This window comes from Cynocephalus volans, chromosome 2 (assembly GCF_027409185.1).
Source record: "Cynocephalus volans isolate mCynVol1 chromosome 2, mCynVol1.pri, whole genome shotgun sequence".
NCBI classification, from domain to species: Eukaryota; Metazoa; Chordata; class Mammalia; order Dermoptera; family Cynocephalidae; genus Cynocephalus; species Cynocephalus volans.
In genome coordinates, this window is record NC_084461.1 from 34930425 (window position 1) to 34945659 (window position 15235).

Genomic DNA, 15235 nt, shown 5'->3' on the forward strand with positions numbered 1-15235 from the left:
ATGGATTAAAGATTTAAGTATAAAACCTTAAACTATAAAACTCCTAGAAGAAAACATAGGGGAAACACTTCAGGATGTAGAACCGGGCAAAGAGTTTATGAATAAGACCCCCAAAGCACAAGCAACAAAAGAAAAAACAGACAAATGGGATTATATCACACCAAAAAGCTTCTGCACAGCAAAGGAAACAATCAACAGAGTAAAAAGACAACCTATGGAATGGGAGAAAATATTCACCAACTATATATCTGAAAGGGATTAACATCCAGAGTATACAAGGAACTCAAACAACTTCACTATAGAAAACCAAACAATCCAATTAAAAAATGGGCAAAGGAGCTGAATAGACATTTTTTCAAAGGAAGACACACATATGTGTATGTCTCTTTCACATACCTATTGGTACATGAAAAAAATGCTCAAAATCACTAGTCATCAGGGAAATGCAAATCAAAACCACACTGAGATATCATCTCACCCCAGTTAGACTGGCTATAATCAAAAAGACAGAGAATAACAAATGCTGGTGAGGATGTGGAGAAAAGGGGACTCTTCTACACTGTTGGTGGGACAGTAAATTAGTACAGCCATGATGGAAAATAGTACGAAGGTTTCTCAAACAACTACAGATAGAACTACCATACAATCCAGCAATCCCACTTCTGGGTATATATCCAAAGGAATGGAAATCATCATATTGATGGGATACCTGCACTCCCATGTTCACTGCAGCTCTATTTACAGTAGCCCAGAGATGTAACCAACCTAAATGTCCATCGATGGACAACTGGATAAAGAAAATGTATATATACACAACGGAATACTACTCAGCCATAAAAAAGAATGAAATTCTGCCATTTGCAGCAATATGGATGAGCTTGGAGAAAATTATGTTAAGTGAAATAAGCCAGGCACAGAAAGAGAAATACTCCATCTCCTCACTCATAAGTGGCAGGGAGGGCGGGAGGGAGGGAGGAAGAAAAGACCAACCACAATAAAACGCTGAACTTTCAGAAGGAGAGAACAGACCTGTAGTTGCTAGAGGTGGGAAAGGGGGAGAGGGAAGGGGGTTAGGAAGTACCTGGGTAAGGGACACAAGGAATAATTATGATTTGTAATGATGAACAAGCTAATAATATTGATTTGATCATCACATACTGTACACAAATACTGATAGTAAACTCTGCACCCCATAAATAAGTCTCATCAAAATAAATAAATAAATAAATGAAAGTCCCAGTTGTCTGCATCTTCTCAATACTAGTAATTGACAGGCTTTTTTATTTTTCAACAATTAAATTTAAAAATAAGTTATATCTCTGCACACTAGCTATTATAGACTGCAGAGAGTATCTACAGTAGCAAATAGCTACTAGGATATATGCTTCTCCCAAAAAGAGGAAATGAGAGGAAGACAGGAGATTTAGAAGAGGATGCATCACAAGAAAAAGGACTAAGGGATACCCTGGATGATGACAGGGACCCCTGGACCATAGCTTCCAAATGAAGGTGCTGAAAGACACTGAGGCCTGTCTTGAATGGGTTTTGGATATACCTAGGTATCAATCCCTTCAAAACTAGGGTTGCTTGGTAAGGGCTGAGGCTGCTGGAGCCCCTGGGACACCCATGGCTACAAGCAGCCTCAGGTATTTCTTACACTCTGTACTATACAAACATTATCCGTGTGAGCCCTTATGTGGAAAAGGTTGGGAAGCCTGTCGCAACGCACATAGAGATAAAAATGATAAAATTCAATTCACCAAGATAATACTGATAAAATACCTCATATATTTGAAATTTTCAAGATTTCCACAACCTGGAGAGAATTTAGGATGAAATTAACAAAGCAGATAAATAAAACTAAAAAAACAAGACAGTATGAGGGCATTAAAAAAAGTTCATGGAAAAACAGAATTAAAAGATCATACAAATCTTTCCATGAACTTTTTGAAGACCCCTCATACAAGAAGTTGTACAAGAAAAAAAAAAAGTTGTGAATAGTGTTTATATAACCATAATACAAACAATGAGTACTGTTCTATCAACAATCATAATACAACCACACTGGAAGGAGATAAGAAATTGGGGGTTGGGGGAGGAAGCACACAAGCAGGAGCTGGCAGGTGAGAGAAGACTAAATTCTCTATTGTGGGAACTTGATAAAGCATCGCTCAATACTGAAGAAAAAAAAGGAAAACAAGAAATAGTAACATAGCATGCTATTTGGAAATAATGAAAGAGCCAGCTAGAAGAGTTTCAATAGGTTGTTTCCCGGGAAAGACCAATGGGAGTGTATGCTGGGTAGGAGGGGGGGTGCTTCACTCCCACCCTGGTCTGTGCAGTGCTCGGCTTCCACAGCTGTCTGCAGAGGCTGCAGGTGGGCAGATGCCTTAGAGGTGAAACACTAATGCCTGCTGTTCTTGATTTTAAACTATTACAAAGTGATAGAATTGTAATCTGTCACAAAATGACTAATTATAAGGAATTCTGACTTAAATACTGATATTAATAACATATTATTATAAATAAAAATGTCATGCTGTACTGTGGACCTGCAGCATTTTCCTTCTTTTACTTCACTGTTTTAAATTACTTTGTTCTTTCCCTGTTTTCCCTGCCTCTTGGTATTATTTCCTCATACAAAGATTTTTCCCATAAGTAAGAAATTACTATCTTGCCATTACCAATTTGCATCATGGGGTAATAAGTTATATGGTTTTAGAATAACAGTTCCTTTCATTCATGTCTGATTTCACCCACATTTCAAAGAGTAGTCCTCTTATTCTAGCATCCTCTAATTAGTTCCTCCTTAAGTTACTTTAAAAATTTTTTAAAAAGCCTCAAAGGTAGTAATGATAAATAATATTTGCTCAGCAACTTTACAGATATCATACCACTTACTTTTTGAACCCTAAAGTACATATTATCACATTTCAAATGAGAAAAACGAGGTTTTGAGAAGTCGCCCTAAGTAAGTTGTAGCCCAGAAGACAAAATGTGAGGCCACAATGAAAAGTTAAGCAACATGATTTTAAATAAGTAACAGTTTCAACACATCAGAGCTAGAGCTGCACATTAGAGTGACACACAAGGATCAACAGAAGACAGAGCATTTTAGGCTGTAATAATTAGGATGGGCTTTAAAATAAAGGGTAGGATTTAACCTGGGTCTTGAAATGTAGGTTCAATTGGGATAGGTGAAAAGGACGGGAGGGCATTTTATGAAAAACTATCCTTTTATAAAATATAAATTGTAGTGGTTAAGAGCACAGACTCTAAAACCAAAGTGCCTGGGTTCGAATCCTGGCTCCACCACTTAATGTCTTCCTGTGCCTCTGTGTCTTCATCTGTGACATGGGGATACCAATAATACTCTCATGGAACTGTTGCAAGGATAAAAACAATTAACATACAAAGAGTTTTAGAACAGTGTCAGGAAAAGCGGAGGCACTAGAGACATGCTAACTACAATCATGACTGTTATTTTAGGAATGAAATACATGGGTTGTAAAAGAAAAAATAAGACTAACTACGAAATACAGAATAATCCTATTTATTATCTTTACTATGTTATCTATATACTTAGGAAAATAAATTGTAAAGTCATGAGATGGTCTTTTAATTCTTGTTTATAACTAAGCATATTCCAAATCTACTGAGGAGGAAAAGAATAAAAGGCTAAGAAGGGGGATTTCCATGTACAAGCTGTCAAACTTTTCATACCTATTTGTCATTACCCTCTAGATTAAGAGTAAACTAAATGTATATCATAAGGAAACCATTCATAAACAGGTTTTTAAAAAAATCATGTACTAAATATAAGAACATTATTTCAGATTCTGGTAAATTCAAACTTATAGATGTACATAAAATTTCTTAACAATTACCATGGCTAAGTATGTTTCTAAATATTTATTTTTATGTATAGTATTAGACAAAGATAAAATAACAGACTAAATTAAATGTCCCTTTCATTCCATTTTATGTAAAAACATGCATATAAAAATCTAGACAGGAATACACAAAGATAATGCTTTCTGGGTTCAAGTGGTAGAATCATGGATTATTCCTCCCTTAATTTCCTAAACTTTCTATAATGGTTACATATTATTTTAATAATGTACAAGTGATTTTTTAATCACAGCATATAAATTTTACTGAACCCTGTAAGATATCTACTTCCTGAATAATCCAAAATGTTTAAAATGTTTAAAAAAATTACTCAGTTTCTTTAATGTTGCAGAAAAAAATCTATTTTTCTTCAGACTTACTAATTTTACGAGCTCCATACTCTCTTTACGTAGGATTTTGATTTCCCAGATGACATTTGAATGACGTGGAAAAACAGAACCCTTGTCATTCCACTTTAGGTATAATGTAGAGGTTGAGAAATCAGCAGACAAACTCAAGACCTCTGGAGTATCTGGAATTAAGGCTTTAAAAAAGGAAATCAAAAGAGAAAACTTAGTAAAATAAGTAATGATTTTTCACACTGTAATTCCATTAATCAACTAACTTTAAATTCTATTCCTTCCTGATCAAAAGTAAATAATCAAGAATTAAAAGCAAACTCTTTTACTAAAAAAAGAGAATATATGTATTTATTTGTACAGGCAGCTCCCAATGATTTACCAGGAAAATTTGAGAAAATTATTTATCAGCTGGCTGTTTCAAAGCCATAATACATTTTCTAATACAAACAGCAACTGGATTCTCTCAATACTCTAGTGTCATCTGGTCTGGGACCTACAAGCAGGCAACATCAGAGAGAAGACAAAGAGCTTCCTTTGTATGGCTGTAGGTTGGACCTAAGAAAATGACAAAATATGGAAAGCTTGCTTTGGTAAATCTTTCTACTTGTTCTCTGCGGCCTTCTTGCTCATTTCCTGGTGTCAAAGCTCCTCATGCTAAGGAAAGTTACCCTCTTGAGAACTGCTACAAGGTGGTGACAGGTATCATTAAATACCTGGTTACAGATATCATTAAATAGCAGCAAGACTGTTGCAATGACGAAGGCATTGAGTTAGGAAGCCAATAAGTTACTGTGCAGACGTAGCAGGATGTAATAAATACATCAGAAAGGTTAGTTTGGCAGTGTCATGCAACACAGTCTGCAAGGGACAGAGATACAAGATAAGGTGATTAACTGGAGAAATCCTGGCTGGAGTAATAAGAACATGGATCATGATACCATACATGCAAAAGAAAGGACAAATCTGATGGACATTTCAAAGAAATAACTGGATCAAAGAAATGAAGGATTAGCTCTAGCAAGAAAGACAAACCACCACTTGTCTCAAGTTTCTAGCCCAGAAAGCAGCATCAGGAAAGAGTGTGCAGAGATGCAGACTGGCTGTGGACGACCAAGTGTCAGGGGAAGAAGACTGAGTGGAGTGCTCTGCAGACAGCTGCATGGGAAGGGTGACAAGTCAGAGCCATAGATGCAGGCTCACAGGGAACCTGCTGACTGAAGGTGAAGGAAGGGACGCGATGCACACATAAAACACCAAAGCTAATTCAGGGACTGACAACGGACGATCACACCTTCAAGAAACCAGAGAATGCCAACAAGAATTCAGAGAGGGAATGGCATAGAAGCAGAAGGAAACCAGAGAAAATCCAGGATCACTGAAATAAAGAGAAATGGGTTGTCATCTGGGCCAAATAAGACAGAGTTCACAGAGGAAGGCTGAGAAAAGACCACTTAACATGGGTAAGTATACCATCAACATTTGAGAAGGAAGTCTGAGAGAATAGTGGCCTCTGAAACTATTATAAAGAGAAAAGCTATGCTCAAGGGTTCGGCATCTCACAGGGAGAAACTGGTACACTAAAAAAAAAGATAGAAAGGCTAATGTATCCCCAAATATCATCAAGTCTCCCTATCATAAGGAATGAGTAAGTTATTAAAAATATTGGATCAGTGGAAAACAAGGTGTGAGCATATTCCATTCTATGAAATGTAGGCTTTCTGATTTGAGGGGCAGAGAGACTTGTACTCTCTTGCACGTTTCTTCTTCAGATGGCGGTAAAGTGAAGGTAAGTTAAAAGAAATACAGACACACACCCTTTCTTGCCTCATTTCTATCTTAGTTATTCCCCATGAAGCTAAAGTCATGGTAAGCACAAAACTGCAAGAGTGTATACGGGGTGTAAGATAGCTGAATATGCTAAATAACAAAGATGGCAGCACAAACCAATATAAATATAAGTTCTTAAAAATAGATTACCTAAAGCATGCTAAACACAGGGCTCTACACTGGATTTATGCAAAATGTTTAGGGCTTTACAGGACACAGAGCTTGTGGATTTAAAGTCTAAATCATACAACTAAGTCAAGAGCTAGACCTCTATATAAGGACAGTGGAGGATGCTTTACAGGAGAAGTTTGAAGTGAGAAGCTACTTGTAAAAGAAGGAAAAATGCAGACAAATGAGAAGCAAGAAGTTGATTTAGTGCCAGGAGAGCAAAAGTTCAAGGTGCCAGTGTGACCAGAAAAGAGCAGGAGGCTTCCAAGAACATAGTTCTTCTTTCATATGATTCACAATGTAGTAACTTAAAAATTATAAAACATGGCAGTATTTTACTAAAGCAACACTAATCTACTAAAATGCTTCCCTCCCTGAAAAGCCCACATAATTTACATTTTATCTAAATAGCAGTGGGCTAGGTTTCAAAACACAAGTCATAACCAATATTTCAAGCTGAAGACAGTAATAGCCATATTTACAAACGAAAGGATTAAAGAAAAATACACTTTGTTGCCTTCCTTTTCCTCACAGAATACAGGGGAGTTTCCCCTAAGCTCCCATGAACTGTCATCTGCATTTCTTTTGAGCTAAAATAGACTTCGGAGAGCTTAGAGAAAATTATGTTAAGTGAAATAAGCCAGGCACACAGGGAAAAAATATTGCATGTTCTCACTCTTAAGTGGGAGTAAGAGAGAAAGAAGGAAAGAAAGACCACAGTGGAGCATTGGACGTGGAGCGTTAGAGAACAGACCTAGAGTTGTTGGGGAGGGGGTTGGGGAGAGATTGGATGGGGCATACAGGGAATAATTGCAATTTGTAGTGGTGGCCATGCTGACAGTATTGATCTGATCATCACATCTTGGGCACAGGTGCTGATGGTTAGCTTTGTGCTCCATGAATATGTACATTCAATAAAAAAATAAAATAGACACGTGATAACGTTAATTTGCTTTCTAGAAACTTAGAACTTTCCAGATAGGAAAGGAATTTAATGATAGTTTTGTTTATTTTTTTAAAGCTAGTACAGCTTTACCCATATAACCTACGAACTATTCCTTCCTTAGAACATCAGGAGATAGGAGTCTTCCTAACTTTTTGATAGGATCACATTATTCAACCTGACTCAGAGCCATCCAAATTTTCAGATTATTTTAAGAAACTTAGATATTAAAAGTCTTACGACTTTTTTTTGTGTTTGCCCTTGATAAATACAAATTTATTGTGTGTGTTTGTACAAAATCTTGTTTAATTGATGTGTATACTTTTCAAAGTATCTTCAGATCTGGAGAAAACTTAATTTTTCATATTTCTATTTAGTAGTAAATTGTCAAAGAACCCAGATCCTCTAATGGACATTTCAGAGCTTCCCCTGCAACCAGTAGGTGCTCAAAGATTTGCTGCTGCATCCATCTCCCTTTCTTATATTCACCCAATTTGCTTTTCAATTTTCTTATCCTGATACTGTCACTCTAATCATGTTCAGGCCCATTATTATTAAAAATGCTACCAATAAGTTACATGATATGTAAAAACAATAAACTGTTAATCCACTGAGTCACACAGAGTCTGTCTTGATTTGCCTTTCTAATTTTTTCTAACACTGTCATCTTCAAGTAACTTCCCAGACAAGAACTTTGGATACTTACTGAAATAATCAGACAACACAAACTGGCTCTCCTACACTCCTGGGGATTTAAAAAACCTAGAATAAAATTGTTAGATTCCTCACACTTTACTACAAAATAATTTCAGATGGATGAAAGATTAAAATCAGACATGACGGCAAAACCAAAAACTCATAAGAAAAAAAGCAAGAGATTCTATTACATAAAAATGAAAATTTACAGTGTGAAAAATATCACAGCATATAAAAACCTATAAACTCAGAAAAATATTTGCAGCAAATATGACAGAATTAATACCACAAAATAGCTCTTATGAACAAATGAGAAAAGCATGTTATCTTTTACAGCAAGATATTAAAAATAATATAGATTTATATAAATACAACTTGAAAATCTATCATATGTCTTCTGTTAAGCAGGTTGTAAAGTAACATGAACCTTATTGTTTAAATGTATATGCATAGAAAATATATTTAACTGTTCACAGTATTTCTCTGTGGTACTGGAATCATGGCTAATCTGCATAAAATATTCTCACATGGATCTCACCTATAACTATATAAAGAAAGGAACAAAACGGTTCATCTCTCATTATCGTGAAAGATGGCCCTAACTAGCACTTTACACAGACAACATTTCAGCTAAAAGGTGAGACAGACTACATGCTCCTGGACAGCATGTTTTGTTATTATCCTTTCAAAATCTGTGCTGTCTCAGTCACAAACCACTCCAAACATGCATTCTGTCCATAAAACTGGACAAATCACCAAATTAATTATATTTTCTTTCCCTTTCTTCAAACTCAGTTGTCATTACGATGGTGTCCCATCACAGCTGTCAAGAGTTGACAAACCCACTTGCCCCACCAGTAAGAGTGAAGACACTGCTTGGGTTTTTGAAGCCTCGTTGCACAGCAAAATTGCCATCTGTCAGCCTGGGTTTGTTTTGTGCTTCCAATCTGCTTGTAGCATATGCCCTAGACATTCAGTCAACAAACGTGTAATAAATGCCTGCTATGTGCACAGTGCTCTGCTAAGTGCTCTGTGTAGAAGACAAAGTCCCTGGCCTCGAGGAACCTATTTAACTGTGGAGGAGACACACAGAAAATACCTAATTACACAATGGATTATTAATTTAACTGTGAGAAATGCCACAAATGAAAAGAGTAGCTTGCCTAAGAGTACATTAAGAAAGGAAAAGATTCTCCTCTGAGAGGAGGTGGTTGAAAACTACATCCCAGAGCATGAAGCATCTGAGAAACTCTGGAGGGTGTGAATGAATCAAGGAGGAAAAGAGGCCTAAGGAAAGAGCTGAGGGAAGGACCTTGAGTGCTGGGATGTCTGTCTTGAGTGACTAGGAGAAGACAAGTTTCCTTCCCTCCTGCGTTGGCTGTGGCCTCCAATCCACAGTAAGGCTGCTGGCTAAAGGACATATTAGTGAAACAAGTGAAATTCAAAGAATGCCAAGCTTCTGCCAATGTGAAAGTACCACAACACTGACAACAGCACTGATCTATTTAAAAATCAGTTTTCAAATACTTACAAATGTCTTTCTCATTCAGTATAAATTTACTTTTAAAACTTCCAAAATCATGTAGAGAATTTATCATTATTTCATGATTACCAGGTGAAAGAGCTGGGATTTTAATATTTGTTTTTTCTGATCGATAACAAGAATGGGACCTGAAATATAAGAGATCAATTTTAATTAGCAGATAAAATTAACAGTGCAATTTTCACAAAAACTTGATCAACACAAAATACACTGGAAGATACTTTCTGCTCTTTTGAATACAAAAGCATGATAAGTTGTACTGCAGTTTAAGACTGAAACAAAAGGGTTAATGGTACTTTTATCAATGCAGTGGTAGTAAAAATAAACAGATTGTACCAGAAAGTAGAGTAAACATAGATGATTCCTTCCAGAAATTTAGGATTCTAGCAAGCCATTCAAAAGTCCCACCTCAACCTTCCCTTTGCAGCCTCACCTCCCACTGCACATGCTCTGCCCCTTCAGCCCCCAACTCTTGGTCCTCATACTAAGATGGTGCTCTCAAAAAAATGGATACTAACAAAAGAAAGGAAACTGGTTACTTGTGGGCCCTGCAAACATGCCCTCAGCTTGCCCATTCCTCTGCCGGGGCTCACAGTTTACTTTGAACGAAACTTCCTCATCATTTCGGCTTTCAAAATGCTTCCAGAGTTCCCCATGCAGTATCTCTCAGACAAAATGATATTCTGCTCTCTGGTTCCACAGTCCTTTCTATCTCTATAGAACCCATTTACATTCTTTTTATTGTTATTCAAGTACATTCCTAGCTTCCCATGAAAAATTTAATTGGAGCAAATGGCCTTTCCCTGCCTCACACAGCACCAACACAGGCCTCTTTACATTCTTCTCTTAGGACTTCGGGCTTGAGTGGTCTGGCTCACCTCCTTCTCAAACCCATACGGTGAGGACTCTTTTTGTGCCAACAACAGGACACCACCTGAATTCTCTAAATCATGTAATTTCAAACATTCTGGCCATTGCACCTAATATTCTTTTGGGATGGAATGTCCTTCTGTCCGTTTTCTGCTGATAAAACTGAGTATGGCCACTCCACAATCAAAACTCTTCTGACAGCCCCCCTGGATTTCCATACTTCTTGATCTCCCCTCTTTTAGCCCTTCATGTAAAACTTCCATCAGCACATAACCCACAGCACTGTTATTATTTGGTTATTGAGAACTTCTGCAGAGCCAAAACTAACTTCCTCCCAGAGTGGCCTGTGGTGTGCATCTGTGCTATTTATGGGGTTTTTCAGGCTCTCCCCTTCTGGACCCACAGTAGGACAGCCTTCTCTGCCCCTCTGAAGCAAGACATGGCCATGGAGTTTTATTTGGCCACAGAAATGTGACAGTCACATTTATCAGTTCAGGATGAAAGCTCTAAAAGCCAGCACAGGCTGTGTCCCCTCTCCTTCCCCTGTCACCACACCTTTTAATTCCTAGGGCCCTAGCTGGGAAAAACACAGATCAGAGATTCCAGCTGACCTGACAGACACAGAACAAAGCAGAAAATAACCCTTTATTTTCTCAAGCAAGAAATAAGGAAATAAGACTTGAGAATTGTTTCTGCAACACAACCTAGCTCATACTGACTGATAAATTACTCCAATGCTTAGAATAATGATAAATAAATTTACACTGAATGGGGAAAAATCTGATTGTATTTAAATACACATTTATGTCTATTTACATTAGGACCATTCCTCCATTAGGACCACTCCTCAGGAAACTGGGATGTGGCGGGCTTGAACTCCTCCGACTTTGCTAAGCAACTCAGCCTCCTCCTGGGATTAAGGAGAAGCAATGGGAATTGCTCAGGCCTGCAGGTAGCCCAAAGGCCTCCACTCTAGGCTTAGGAGCTTCTAGCCCAGTCCAAGATTACTTGAAAGGGTAAGTAACAGAGCTTGCCACCTGCCTCCCAATAGGCACCTAATAACATGCACCCAGTGTTTATCGGGCATGTTGCCATCCAGCTAGAACATACTTCCCAGCATCTTATACAACTAGATTTAGCCATCTGACCAGGTTCTCTGGTCAGTGAGAGGTAAGCAGAGGTGTTGTGTGGTCATTCTTCTTCCTTCTTGCCTCTTAGAGCACAGACACAATGGATGCTCCAAAAACATCACCTTGAACCATGAGATCACATGCTAACAATGGCAGAGTAGCATAACAGAGGGACCTGTTCTCTCATAGACATAAACAACCATGTCAACCCTAAGCCTACCTCCAAACCTTTTACATGAGAGCAAATGCCTGTCTGTTGAGCCATTACTGACATTTTCTGTTAGGCACAGTCAAACTTAAACCTAACTGATATATGTAGACACTGATTTGGGGTAGGCAAGTAAAACTTCTCCAGAGCAGATCAGTGCACTGAAGGTATGCTCCATACTCCCTATTCATATAATAAAAGAATAAAAGTTTTAGCTAGGAGAAGAGTTTGTTACCTTCTTGATTGATATAAGATTCAGAATTTTTACAAAACAGAGAGCTAAGAGTTGAAATTTCATTTAAAAATTTCCAGAATAAAATCTTTACATTCTAAAATTAAAGATAAAGAACCTCTAGGCGGTAGCTGTGAGTTAATCAAAGCATTCCATTACCTGTTTTCAATACAAACTTCATAAATAGTGCCATGGCCTGTTCCAGAGGGTGCTTTCCACGAACAGTCCCACACTTGTAAATTGTTAGTTATGCACTTCAAGTCATGAGCCCCTGCAGAAGAACAAACAACACACACACAACACAGAAGATGCTTAGTAACTCAACTGCATTGTAGAAGGTCACCCAGGCAAGCCGTTTTCTGTCGTAAACACATGCATGTGTGTCTGCAGAGGGCCCACATTCCTGGTGAAGAGATGACACTGCAGTCATGGGAGGTGACTGATTTTATATTTCTTTTTGAAACCTTGCTTAAGAAAAGCTAAAGGGTAAACTGATAAAAGTGGGCCAACTGCTAGACCACTTTGGGGTTAGGCTTCCATCAAAAATTCCACTCTAGGCAACTAAGACAAATGGAGGGAGTGACTGAATGTATAGATTCAATGGTGGGACCAAGAAAGGGTCTGGGGGGGCTTCTAACACCCTTTGAATCTCCAACAGCCCCTTTTGCCCCCCCCAAAAATGTAAATTCTACATAAAAACTGCATGTCTTTCACATCTACAAACACAGCTTCTAAACATGTGTAGCCAGCAAACAACATATTAAAAACATATACAGATTTCACTTACATGACACTCTAAAAAGGTAAAATTATAGAGATGGAAAATAGCGGTTTTGGTGGGGGGTAGGCTGGGAAGGCCTGACTACAGAGGAGCACAGGGAATTTTCTGGAGTGTTGGGACTGTTCCATATATCCTGATTGTGCTAGTGGTTACATGCACTGTCAAAACTCATAAAACTATATCCAAAAAGGGTAAATTTTATTGTATGTAAATTGTACCTTAAGTTTTAAAAACAGTAAAAGAATATTTTGAACTATTTTTAAGAGTCTTTTTAAAAGAAACTAAAAGTGCATAGAAAAAAGATTATTACAGAGAAATGGATTTTAACCACCGAAAACCTGAAGGGTTCAAATAAAGAAACAAGATTGCTTTATAATCAAAATGGAAATAAAATTGCAATATGTCCATTCTCTGTAAGTCTGATGTACTCACCCTTTTTCTGACTATTTACTTGATTCATTAGATACAGAAGAACAAATGTTGATAACAGCCACCGGAAATTTGAAATAGTCTTCATTCTTATATCGTCCACCACCCCGAATGATCGTCTCAAACATAAGTAAATGTCCATCATCCCTGCAATGTAGTCAATCCCAGATTAGGAAAAAAATTGCAAATGGTGTTCAAATTGCTCTGAAGACATACTTTATACCATGCACACAAACACTGAAAAGGGATACTGACAGATACTTAAACATACTGTACCTTAATAACTTTGGAGACACTCAAACTCAAGCTGCCCTGGCTTTAGGAGACATAAACAACTGGACACAACTGTTGCCTCAGATATCCACTACAGGGTCAATTTTCAAATGATGGGATTCAAGTTCAAGATTATAACTGAGGGCATGCTTATCAAGTCTCCAGTCCAACTATTAGTGTAAAGAAAAGCACTGCATAAAAGGGAAGTTTTGACAATTTTAAATCATACATATTTTTTTTCAATAGATATTTTTATTTTCAATAGAACATATTAACTTCTACAATCACTTATTCATGATAAGTAATACTGGTTTTCTTTTCCATATATGCTGTGATATAAAGTTTCTATTTCATATTAATTTAAATAATTTAAAGAGAAACAAATTAGGGGTAGCAGATTTGACAAAAATACTGATGATGATACACAAATGACTGCAACTTAAACACTTTAACAACTATAACGGGAAAGGGGCCATTAGTAGATGAGACTTCAGCACATTTCTGCTGAACGCTGAAGCCTCTAGAAGAGCAGCGACTGACTTTGGTGGGGTGGGAGGTGGGGGTTGCAATGGAGGAAGGTGTGTTAAGCTTGAGAGCTCCTGAGACAGCTGCCAGCAGCACTTGGGGACAGCCCACAAAAAGCCAGGTCCTTGGCCAGGCCCTGTAGACCCAGCACTGGGCAAGACAAAGTCCCTGCCTACAAGGAGCTTAGACTTGAGTTTGGACAGACAAACACATAAACAAATTAAGAAATTTAAGATCCTGATATATGCTTTTAAAGCTACAATAAGCCAATGTGGTGAGAGTGTGAGGGAGTGAAGGTCTGTTCCTTGGCTGAGACTTTCCTGATGAGAAGGAGATCGCCATGCCTAATGGGGAAAGAGCGCTACAAACAGCAGCAAGGCCCTAAGACAAGGCTTGAAGGACAAGAAGCAGGGATGAACGGAGAGAGACGAATGAGACGGAGAGGTGATTGGTCAGGTCACAGAGGGCCTCTCGGCCATCAGAGGGAAGTGGAGTCTAATGTGGTAGAGACGAGAAGCCACTGTAGTGAAGTTTTTCTGGGGTGCAGATCAGATCATGGATCTTCATGTAGCTGCTAGGTGGTGGACAGCCTCTAGAGGAGGAGAGTGGGGGTGAAAAACCACAGTCCAGATGAGCTTGTCAGAGTGAGGACTAGGGTTCTAAGAGTGGAAATGGGAAGGCAGTCAGACTCGGGACCTGTTCTAGTGATGGAGGGTCTTAACTGATGTTTTACAGGAGGACAGTGCAGTGGTTGAAAGCAGAGACTGCATGTGAATCCCAGCTAGTGCACTCACTGTATGACCCCAGACACATTCAGCTTCCTCATCTTAAAGTGGGGATGACAACTGTATTTTCTTCTTAAATGTGTTGTGAGAATCAAGTGAGTAACATGTGTAAAGCTCCTGGAACAGTGCTAAGCACGTGGTAAGAGCTACACCTGCACTTTGTGCACAGTGTGAGGTGCAGGGAGAGGAGAGGAAGCAAGATGACTACGAGAGCTGGTAGCCAACCTACGGTGGATCGATGGTGGTGCCATTTAAATCCCCTCTGGGTACATGAAGAAGGGAGCAATGAGCAATGCAGCTGAAACTAAAGAATTCAAGGATCTGTTTACAGAAGTCAACCTTGATATGCTTCCACTCCCCACTCCAAACAGAGGCATTTTCCCTACAGAACTTAAAAAGATTGGCTGAGTAGAACCAGAGTAGCGAACGCAGACACGGGTGCCAAAGGGCAGGCTTTCCACATCAGACATTTAGGGACTCTTCAGAGAAATGATATTCCCCTGATCTCTTCCTAGAGTGCAGCCTGCCAGCTGACACTGCACTGAAAACTCGTTGTCAGACCCAATATTGCC

General features: G+C 38.4%; 1 protein-coding gene across 3 annotated transcripts in view; it reads right to left on the reverse strand.

Annotated features, from left to right (window-relative positions):
* The window catches only part of LIFR (LIF receptor subunit alpha), a 71204-nt gene that overhangs the window by 33358 nt on the left and 22611 nt on the right, over positions 1-15235 (reverse strand). For 2 of the 3 annotated variants that reach the window (XR_010022387.1, XM_063083859.1), the window contains exons 2-6: positions 13357-13544; positions 13084-13227; positions 12030-12141; positions 9419-9558; positions 4272-4435 (exon numbers count right to left, since the gene is read on the reverse strand). Coding sequence is in view for 2 of the 3 variants with exons in the window: in XM_063083859.1 (XP_062939929.1) it covers positions 4272-4435; positions 9419-9558; positions 12030-12141; positions 13084-13225 (558 nt within the window). In the remaining variant the exon portion in view is untranslated. The remainder of the gene's footprint in view (positions 1-4271; positions 4436-9418; positions 9559-12029; positions 12142-13083; positions 13228-13356; positions 13545-15235) is intronic. The other variant, XM_063083868.1, reaches the window with a different exon arrangement.